Source organism: Mercenaria mercenaria, chromosome 1, assembly GCF_021730395.1.
Source record: "Mercenaria mercenaria strain notata chromosome 1, MADL_Memer_1, whole genome shotgun sequence".
Classification (NCBI taxonomy): domain Eukaryota; kingdom Metazoa; phylum Mollusca; class Bivalvia; order Venerida; family Veneridae; genus Mercenaria; species Mercenaria mercenaria.
Window position 1 is genome coordinate 51,515,913 of NC_069361.1, and position 12,073 is coordinate 51,527,985.

The window sequence follows — 12,073 nt, forward strand, 5'->3', positions numbered from 1 at the left end:
TTTTTAAGTATAAATTTCACTCTACTAATGCAGATGAGTAGACCGACTGACGGACGGAAGGACGTATTATAAAACAAATAGACGGACGGACTGACGGACGGACAAACATACAGACAAGCAATAAGATGACAACTTCCGGCTATAAAAATAATGATCAGCACTTCTGCATACCTTTGATGTTATTGTCATATAAACCGTTATAATCCTCTAAATCCATTGTGTACAATGAAATCATTACTCGAGCTGTCCTTCCGAAAGTTAAGATTGAGTGGAATTTATGAATATGACTTTCGAACTCCACTCACACTCCCGCAAGGTCTGCTCGAGGTCCACTTGAGTGATACTTACCCAAGTTTGAGTCAAGTGTGAATTTGAGTAACGACCATGAGTATAGCCCTATGACTGGCATTAATTGCATATATAAACATTCTACTTACTAATAGTATCTAAAATGCTAAAGCACATGTGTGCTTTAATTGTTTTGATATCCATGTACATGTATATACCTTGCAAACAATGAAAGTAGTTGTAAATGACATTTAAATGCAACAATTGTGAAAATACTATCAGAAATCGTTAAAAAAACCTAAAAAGAAGAAGCATTGTATCCACACGACGTGTAGTTACAGCAATTATCATTATATAGACGAAGCAATTCTATTTAATCTTAAAAATTACACGTGCGTCTTATTTTAATGTATTTCTGTAAGAAAGTCCAGTTTTGGACTCGAGCATACAAGATGTATCAATATGTATTACTGTTCCTAGGTGTTATGTGAACAATCATTTACAAAGATAAAAAAAACATGCAAAACGTTGAAAATTACACATTTTCTCACTTATGTCACAGTAAAAAAAGCGGACGTGTACATGAAATGTTTATGTACACTACATACACCATGCAAAAACGGTGTATTATCCCATTTTACAATTACAACGCAATGCCGTTATAATGAAGAGAAACATTTTTGAAGACTATATTTGGTTAACCACTTGTTCGCAGAAATACGCGTACTAATGACTACAAAAATTATAAGCCTTACAGACCAGTCGCTTTATTTTCTTTATTAAACGATCCTTATTTCTCTTTTGTTACAGATGCATTGGAATACAATAGAACATCCTTCCGAGATACAGAGAACATTCGGCTGTCGGCAATATTTGTTATGGTAATGTTCAAAACTTAATTCTGCGGGGCTTAATAATATTGGAATAAGGAGTTCATCTTGCTCGGCTATATAGAATAAACATCATTGAACGTTGAATATTGTGCAATTGATTGCTGGGCGGCACGAGATAACACGGCTCAGGATGTAATAACAATTGGATTTGACTCGAAATGGCAATATCACATGCCATTGTATTGGGAGGTTTGGCAACTATCACTTGAAAGTTAGGTTTCCTTAATTCCGTTTGTAGTTGTCGGATATATGCCGACAAAGAGATGAATGTACAAAAACGTGATATCCGGTGTTGCTTTTTGTTTCCTATCCAGTGTTTGATTTGGTATTTGACTTAGATGTTAATGTGTTATGAATGGACAGACGTATTAAAACAAAAGAAGGCTGAGTTTTAAACTTTCAAAGGACTATTACATTTGTATAAATATCGAAGATGTGACTGCAAATATTAGGTGTACACTTTAGAAATGAAGGTATTGTTTATAATTAACTTCTTGTTTTTATTGTATGGTGTAACTTTGGGTGAATTTTGTTATTCTGGCGAAGAATGTGATTGGAAAATTCAAAGTGGATTTTATATGTTGGATTTTACATCATTGGAAAAGGAATTGTGTCCGGATAACCCTTCATGTTTGGACATTAAAAATGGTTCAGGTAAGAGTTAAATAATCTAACTCAGATGTTATTTCATTATCTTGTTTTACATTTGTACAGTTTGCTTGTTTGGCTGAATTTATCTTTTTTTACGTCAAACATGACCCGCATTTTTTTCATATTTATTCAGCCATGACAATAGTCCATAAAGCGGCATGCCTCCAGATCGTTCGACAACAACAAAAATATTTTTTTCAGATATCTTGAAATAAATGCTATATTTCTTAAGAAGGCTTTAAAACTTAATTACTGACAAACTTTATGTTACGGAAACACATGAGAATTTGCTGTTTTTACTACTTTTTACAATGAAAATCGAAAAGCGTTTGTCACGCTTTACTCCAGGTAAACTGTCTCTATTATAAATATCTATATTTTTTGAAGTCATTATTCAGTACTTCAGCTATTAATAGCACTATTGGTTACGACGACGGGAAAATGTCTTTATTGCCGTGGCGGTCCGGGATTCGATTCCCGACGCGGTCATCTTTTTTTCTTGATTTGGAATTTTTAAAATATTTTAGAAACAAAAATTCATATTCTAATGTTTATAATATGACCAAAACTTCTATTTGAAAGAAAGATTATTTTAGCCAAATCTTGAGACATGTTGCTTTAAGAAAATGTAGGCTGCAGAAAGTCAGAATGAGTCCAGATGTGAGCTGCATTCAATGGAAGTTTCAGAAGTGAAGAAAATTAGCTGTTTTGTGTGTTCTTACCTATAATGAAAAGGATTTTGTAAAAACAATTATAGAGCATATTAACGTAATGAAGTTCACATTTTATGAGTTTAAAAAGTTTTACATAGAATACAAATACACAGTATCTTTTGCTCTAATCCTATCCGTTAGTTTAAAGTTTTCATAAGCAGACGGAAGATTCGGCTTAGTATAGGAAAAGAAAATTTATTCCATTAATAAAAACATCATTTAAAGAGTACACTAATTAAGACAGACTACCTGTAAGTAGGGAAGACAATTAGTTCCATTTCCAGACATTTTCAGTTCATTCAGTAACAACCCCCTGTACATGAAGATCACAAACTAAGTTTGTGATATATCCTTACTGGTAAAATTAATCATAAGCAGACGGAAGATTAGGCTTAGTATATGAAAAGAAAATTTATTCCATTAATAAAAGCATCATCTAAAGCGTACACTAATTAAAACAGACTACCTGTAAGTAGGTAACACCTGACTGTAGTGACAATTAGTTTCATTTCCAAACATTTTCAGTTCATTTACTAACAACCTCCTGTACATGATGTTCTCTACGTGTTATATTTCCTCATTGGTTACTGTATAAAAAGATAGAAGTTGTAGTTCGTCTGTAATTTCAAAGCGTCGCAACGTCAATTTGAACTAAAAACTGTACCGTACCGATATTTTTGCAAGTTCAGTGCGTATCAGGTGATGCAAATGTCAATTTTACACAATACAGATGCACAATGCTATTTTCTTAATTAACTAATTGCTAAGCAGATTTTTTTCTCCGAGTGTTTCATTTTTGTTTTACTATTTTCTCTAATGGAACTGTGAGATTTGCTGTTGAATGTACCTCATTATTTTTTTATTATAAAAAAATTATAGGAGACATAAAAGCAAAACTATAACTCGTTTATTTTACGGAACAATTTTGGTTTGTTGCTTTTGCAGATATATTATGCCACCCAGGCTATGAATATAAACAAACAGACAGTGCATGGTTTTCTAATGGATTACATACTTTGTACAATACTGAACACGTGTTCCCTGTCTTGATAAAAATCAAAACAAAGAATATGGTTTTAGCGCCAGTTAAGATTGATCTCTTAAGTAACATTATTATATACTTTGTAAAAAAAGTTACACTGTATGAATTGACCCTAATAAATATTATTATCAGTAACTGCGGGCTTTCATATTTTCTTGAAGTTATCTTCCTGATTTAATTCAGATATTAATATATGCAAACTTAAGTTTCGGCACTGCAGTGTCATGTTGTATAATATACATAATTTAGATATGTATATTTACTCTATTTTTCAAAAATCGTCGATTCTAAAGTATCGCTGTATGTCGAGGGATGTAAGAGTGTGTGATACCTTTTTACTGTAAAATGCCAATCATTTGTAAAATATAACTGTATTCAAATCAGTCTGCAGAAGAAGCATCCGATGCTCGCAATATACATTTGTACTACAAAAATGCCTTGGATGTGCTATTAACTAAAGCACTAAAACAATGCGTATTGATGCAACATTTTCTGACAAAAGTACTGCTCTTCTTGAAGTTCTTTTACATGTAGCTATTAAAAGAATAACGTTGGATTCTAAAAGCTGTTTGACTTCTGAAAATCATGTATAATTATTAAATTTAATCAAAGACAAATATACCTCAACGTTTGACTGAATTGCGCCTTGTTATGCTCCGTGTCTGTTAGAAACTCTATTGACTGTTCTTTATTTATTTTGTAATCGTCTCGATTGGATGGATAATCTGTCGTAAGCTTTTGGCAGCAAAACAGACTATTAGAAAATTCAACAAATTTCTTTGCTTTATGCTCCTACAGAAGGTATGAAAGATCTGCTTGTACTTTTGTTTGTTTGATTGTTTTGGGTTTAACGCCGTTTTTTCAACAGTATTTCAGTCTTGTAACGGCGGGCAGTTAACCTAACCAGTGTTCCTGGATTCTGTATCTGTTCTCCGCAAGTAACTGCTAACTTCTCCACATGAATTATCAGAGGTGGAGTACGAATGAGTTCTTTTATCAAATCGTCACGGAGAACATACGACCCGCCCGGGGACCGAACTTGCGATCCGTAGACCAACGCTCTCCTTACTAAACTAAGCGGGCAGACTTTGATATTCAGCATGTTTTCATATTTTTGTTGCTACATATGCTTAAAAATCTGTGAATTGAATTCTTTAATATAAAATTTGTATTCATTACATTTCACATTTCCTCCAAATGAAATAGCATTAAGATTGTACAATCAATTTGATTTATGACTAAATATTCGCTCAATGACGAGTTATTTCCCTTCGACTGAAATCGGTAATACATAGACTAATGTATTTCAATATTTCCTCATTGAAGAGATTAAAATCATTGGTATATCTATATATGAGACAAATCTGTTTACAGACAAACAGACAAACGACTTTATTTTCATCCAATGTATTGTACATCATCAGGATGCAGATATGTTTGTTTAAAGCCAAATCGAGTTCCGATTATAATCGTCAACGTGTATAAGTATCAAGAAGTGACTCAATAAGTCATGTATATGTATCTCAGACACATAACGCAGTCATTACAATTTTAAACAAATACTAGGGAACAAGTAGGAAAAAAAATGCGTACTTCATTTTTAAGGACACAATAGAATAAAAAAGTTACGAAATAAATGTAAATATATTAGGAACTACATATTACAGCGTACTGATTAAACTATAATGTGGGAGTACGTGATAAGGTTTGAGGTCAAAGCGAGCTGTCATTTTAATTGTAGACAATAAAAGTTAACAAAACTACAACGCCTGGTAAAGCCGTAATATTCAACAGTAAATTAAAATCTCCCACTTATTTATTTGATTTTAATATTTTTGTCAGAGTGATTAAAAATTGTATGCTTAATTTTACGAAAATTCTTAATAAAAGACGTATTAAAATTATACATTATTTCATTATATTCAGTGTTTATTAACGTCAGGTTTTTTCTTGCAGACAGATCAGAAACTTCGTGCTTAATAAAAACTGGTGGCGAAAGGCGAATTAAAATATCTCTTTTCAGTTCATTTATTGTTTAAATCTTTTTGAACTGTCAGTGAGTTTAATGAAAAATCTCGGTAGGTGATATATTGTTTCAATAACTTCATTGCGTGATAGCTCAATTTTTTGTTGTAAACATCCAAGAAAATGGCAAGCCATAGCACCGTTAATACCAACTGTGATAAAATCCGATCGAATAACTGTTGAAAATCCTTTATTAATTTAAATAATAAATTTGAATATTAAGTTATTTGTCTGTTTCTGCAAATTCCTGCAAGTAAATGGATAATCGTGTGTGTTTTGTTTAATTAAGAAACAAATAACATACCGCATCATATGCATTAACTTGATTTGTATGATCTGCACTGTGTCTGGTGGAATTGACGTAGTTTATATATTTTTGTATGCGCTTCCACAAGGTGGATCAGAGTTTATGATGACCTGCCAAAATCCAATCAATAAGACATTAAACTTTGCAGCCAATAATTGTTCCGAAAAAATGGATTTTTCGCAAAACAAATATATGCAATGCCCAAATGAAATCTATATGAAAATCCTTTGGAGGCACAGAACGAGGCCAAGGAACATAACGGCAGACTAGGTTTGATTAAGCCTGTTCCTGAGTGATAATGAAATGTGCAACACAACTCACTCCCCTGAGCACCGGTTTGAGCGGAGTAAGTTCACATTTATTATGCGACCACTTGCATTAAAAGACAACATTTTTGTTCAATTTTGTGCTGTAAAAGAACAAGTGTTCTTATATTGAGAGGCTATTTTCGTCAAGAGACCATGTTTTGCCCTCTTCTTAAGTGGTCCCTGAATAAAGATTGCACTGTATTGGATAGGTATGTGATATTTAACCTATTTTCAAAGTAATATTATGTTTAACTAAATACATGTGCGTAAACTTTGTATAAAACTTCTTCACAATTTCACACGTAATTGCCTGTTCAGTTTACTGGACATAGGCTGGCAATATTGTTGAGAATACTTGAATATTTAGTTATTTGTCTGTTTCTGCAAATTCCTGCAAGTAAATGGATAATCGTGTGTGTTTTGTTTAATTAAGAAACAGATAACATACTGCATCATATGCATTAACTTAATTTGTATGATCTGCACTGTGTCTGGTGGAATTGACGTAGTTTATATATTTTTGTATGCGCTCCCATAAGATGGAGCAGAGTTTATGATGATCTGCCAATTTTCAATCAATAAGAGGTTTTGCAGCCAATAATCATGGTGATTGTTCTGAATATTCAAAAGATTTGATTTCTTTAAGATCTCGCAAAGAATATGAAATACGGTAATCTTTTTGAAGATTCTTTGGAAGCTTAGCCTGCAGACAATCAACATACTAGCAAACTCGTCTCAGAGTCTGTTCATGATTGGTATTGAAATGTGCAACTCCGCTCACGCCCCGTGGCATCGGCTTAAGAAGGAGTAAAACTTGCCCGAAAGACCACTGACACCAATTAAGAGATCACTTGCATTGAGAGACCACCTTTTCAGTTCATTTTGTGTACTGTTTAAGAGCAAGTTTGTACTAAGAGACCATTTGCGTTAAGAGACCAATTTTTGCCTTTTCCGATAGCTCGACTCTGTATTGTATCGGATATATATGTGATATTTAGCTTGTTTTCAAAGCTATGTTACGTTTAACATATTCTGGTAATAGGTTTATAAATAAAGACACCGCAAGTTTTGTCATCGTTGGAGTCTTGTTTCGTGGATATACAGAATAAATCTGTATACATTAAGCAATAAACGTTTGATATTATAAAAGCTATTATAGGATTCAACAGTTGTATAAAATATATCCTTTGTTATTGTTTATTTCTGCTGATCCTTTTAACCAAATTTGAGCCGCGCAATGAGAAAACATTTGCGACCAGCATGGATCCAGACCAGCCTGCGCATCCGCTCAGTCTGGTCAGGATCCATATTGTTCGCTTTTAAAGCCTATTGCAATTAGAGAAACTGTTAGCAAACAGCATGGATCCATGCTGGTCGCAAACTCACTATTTTGGTTTTCTCATGGCGCGGCTCATTTATGTTTATAGTGTTTACAAAATTCTTCAGTATTCTATTATTTGTCTGTGTCTGTTCTTCTCAACAAACTGTCTGGTAGATCTTTTGATAAAAGTATAGTATTTAACTGTAATATAAAGCACTTCCATTATTTATTATCTGTTTGTTTCTAAGTATTTCCATGGACTGACTAGACATCTCAAGTTTAATAAAAACTCTTAAGTTAGCGCCGTAATGTAAACACTGTTTTAAAATAGGAATAAATTGCTTTTTCATAGTGTAAACGCTGCTTTCCGCATCAAAAATTTTGAAGACAACTATATCGATACCATAATCATTTATATGGGAAATGATCTAAGGTCATGCATACATGTTTCTTTCTTAAAGAAAAAATAATAATCGCCGTTTTAATCGTTTTCTGCATGAACACAACGCTAAAATACACACATGAATACAAAAATGACAAAAAGGGTGTTCCTTTGTGTGTTAATTTCTTGGCTAAACCAATCAAATCGCTGGAGTTAATAGTTTGTTTTCATCATTGTATAATATCTCGAGGTTTTCATGCAAGTTAAGTATGTAACAGCCGGTAAGAACACGAATCAATATATCGTATTTGAAAACAAAGTGATCGTAAGTGGTACAGAAATATTGTTTAAAGAATAAATAGTACTATGAAGTAAAACAAATTAATAAAAAGGAATCTAGACAACTTGAGAAGCGAAAAATATGAACAAGTTGTTAGAGACACTTACCTCTAGATCGTATGTATATATTCTTTATATATATATATATATATATACAACAATAAGGACATGTTTAGATGTCTGGAAATTATTGCTATATTTCTGGAGAAGGCGGTGAACCTTAGTTACTGACAGATTGAATCTTAAATTTCTTTTCAAAATTGAAAAGCGTTTGTAACGGGATACCAGCCTTGAATTTAACTACTATTATGTACATATTACTTCATGGCGTACTGGTCAAGAAAGCAGGAAATTTTTTATTGCCGGGGTGGCCCGTTTTCGATTCCCGACTCCGGTTTGTTTTTTAAATCGCTTTTTAAGATAGTTTAGAAAGAAACACTCGTGTTCTAATGTTCATAATATGACAAATCGCAATTATATTGAAAGATAATTTTAGCCAAAACCTGGAGGTCAGTGCCTTCAAGATAAACGATATTTGTAGTCGTCGCACCAATTAAAGCGTTAGGAATTGATAACTTGCTATACAATATAAATGTGCTAGCTTGAAGACACCACAGCTGATGTGGAAAAGCCAATAAAATAACATGTCGGTATTGTCTTTATCAACGATTTCACCAGACAGGCAATGAAGCATCACTTTTGACAAAAGATTAATTTGTATGCTAGTACTTATGCCGCTTTACAACCTATGTTCTTACTCTCGGCTCTAACCGCGGTGAGGAGAGTACATTCTGTATGACAGATAAGCAAGTTTCCAGTATATGTTGAGTGCAAAGCAATAGGAAGCTAATGGGCCATGTTTTACGTGTTGTACTAACAATGTCCAATTATAGTACTAAATAGGTAATCAAGCACTAACTCCAGATAATGGCGGAAAAAAACAATCCTCAGTTTTTTCCCAGTAAATGTGGCATTTTCATGTTCTAAATAAACCAGTTCCTGTTTTTATTTTATTCTAGACCTATACTTGACATTTTGGTAGCATTTTCAAGGATATTTTTTGAATTTAGAGAAATGTAAACAAACCCTATTTCACATGTGTTCATACCCACATTTTAGCTGTCAATTTGGAAAATATTCCATAGTGTTGACCTGTCAGACAGAAACTAACATGGCCTCTACGTTTCTTGGTGTTGTTTGGTGGTTAATAGGTCATTTAAGAACATCAGGCCAGTAATTCTTTTTTTAAAATGAGCCTGGCTATGTGTTACAGATCTCAGAAGATTGTTAATTTTATATAGAACATATGACTACTGTATAGCCACAAGAGAGCGAACGTATACAATTCATTGATACATTGAAGCTCTAGACTTACCTGCAAATATGTTTTGTTTTCTTTTAGCAGTAAAGAATAGATAACATATTTAACAAGATAAATATGTTTGACATTTTCTGAAAGTGTGCGTGAGTTATTGGGTAATCGTTCGTGATTTGTTTAGTTAAGAATCAGAAACATATGAGATTATTCAGTTTGAGTATCAAAGTGTCTGGTATCAATTATGGCATTGCTAAGTGTCTGAAGTGACATTAAACCATCGACAACCATCGAGTTAAATTTAAACTGTAAATGTGGCATGCATAACTTCGTACTTTTCTTTCATTTAGATTATTTTCTTAAGCCTCTGAAATAGCACATTTTATCTGATGGCTGAAACATTCACTATATTCGATGTAAAGGGCAAAAATAGTGTTGGTGAAAGTACAACCTGTTTAAGTTACTTTCACAGTAAATATAGGACGGAACTTAATTTGAAGATCAGTAAACTTCCAAAAGTAAATCACCTTCAACAGCTAGCCAGGCTCAAAAAATAAGCACCAAAAATCAGTACTGATTTCAAAATATCAAATACATGATAAGCCATTACTGTTGCACCGTATGATATTTAGAACATCTTTTTGAGAGCTTTCTGCATATTCCACTGACTAAATGGGTATTCTTATAGTTATAAACTATCCTAATATAAAATGAGAGCCTTTTCTACATGTCGAAATAATTATATTATATAAGTATGGGAGCGTTCAGATTTAACAGGTGGAATGGTACTGTATTATTTGTAAAGGTATTGTTATTGCATACAAAGGATTAACATATTTTTCATTATTCATGCATTTTATTTTCTGAATTACTTTATGTTGTTTCATTTCTCAATTTAAATACACGAGAAATACAAAAGTCAGTCAGATTATCAGGAATTTGAATTTTAGTTTTAAAATCAAAACGCAATTAGAGCCTCAAATGTTTAACAATGAAATGTTACTGATAAAGTTGCTGTATTGTTTTTCGGCGAACGCCGTCTAAGAACGAATTCGTTACCTATGCCACGTGACTTCAGTTTGCAAATCAAACTACTTGATAACACATTATAGATAATTTATCAAAATGGAAGATTTATGCAACACTCTGTCTGATTGGACGAGAGTGTCAATTTCTTTCACTCTGTTGATTGTGCTACGCTGAGTGAAATGTAGAAAAGCGTTTATCCTAAACGACGCTGTTCACAGTTTTAAAGCTAACTTTGGCCCAGTATATTTAGCAAGAATATTGATATATCTCAAAATGATAAGTAAGTTTAATAAATATGATAACAACCTGTTCAAATACCAACATATATCAAATTACAGAAAGAGCTGAATACGGTCTGCGTATCACATGAATAAGGGTGTGATAAGAGTCTTTTATGTAGAGAAGTGCTTTTTAAAAGATTTTCCTTGTTACAATTGTCGTCTGTATATGAAAAGGTTTAATTCTTGCTTTTGTGACTTATTCAGATTGCATATTAAAATGAGTACTTGTTTGCTTTGATATATTTGTTATAAATCATTTAACTGATTTATTATATATGTATATTTTTCTTTAGTATGGTGTGCAAATATTGAACTCAGTTGAAATCTGTTTTATTATCTATATGCTATATAAATGACTGAATCTCATTACACTGAAATGAAAGTACACTGCATACAGTTTAACTTTGTTCAGCTGGGACATTTGACCCCTTTTAGGGGCTGCTATTCTAAGAGCTAAAATTAGAAATGCCTTTATACAGCGTCTCATGAACAGCTTGGTGGATCTTTGTCATACTTGGTCTTGAGCATCATTATAAGGTCCTCTTCCAAATTTATTTATGTAGGAACTTGGGCCCTATTAGGGACCACTATAGCTAAAAGTAGATATGCCTTTCTTCGCATTAACCACTAAAATGTAATAGATTTTTATCAAACTCAATGTGTAACAATATCGTAAGGTCTCCTGCTATTTTGTTACAAATGGGGATAGGGACCAATTTAGCTAAAAATATAAACACGTTTAATGACCTCTTCTCATGAACCGCTTCATGAATCTTCATCAAACTACTGCTGTAATTATTCGTCTAAGGATAAACGAAACAAAATTGCAACCCTACGAAACCTTTGCGAAAAATTAAAAGAGAACCATTTAAATTGTTAAAGTGCGGTGTTTAGTTTTGCAATTTGAAAAATATTAGATGAAAGATGAATGTTAGATGAAAAATTCATAAACTTCTTTCCTTATTACAATTCGCCGACCATCATTTTTAAAGATATTTCTTGTTTCATTTTCATTTACCTCAATTTGCTTTTCCCTAACTTGTATATCATAAAATTCATTTTCCCAGATTGTCTTTGAGGACAAGAAGTTCGTATGTGGCTATTTAATTATGAATGAAGTAGTAGTGTTTAAAAACATAACCTTTTTTAATTTGACACTTATTCTATTATAACTAGATA

The 12,073-nt window shown here is 32.7% G+C and overlaps 1 protein-coding gene across 2 annotated transcripts in view; it reads left to right on the top strand.

Annotated features, from left to right (window-relative positions):
* The first annotated feature begins 1,103 nt into the window (after nt 1-1,103).
* LOC123538088 (MAM and LDL-receptor class A domain-containing protein 1-like) overlaps nt 1,104-12,073 on the top strand; it is a 72,351-nt gene continuing 61,381 nt past the window's right edge. For both annotated transcript variants that reach the window (XM_053547478.1, XM_053547485.1), the window contains exon 1: nt 1,104-1,835. In XM_053547478.1, coding sequence (XP_053403453.1) covers nt 1,649-1,835 — 187 coding nt within the window. In that variant the 5' untranslated portion in view covers nt 1,104-1,648. The remainder of the gene's footprint in view (nt 1,836-12,073) is intronic.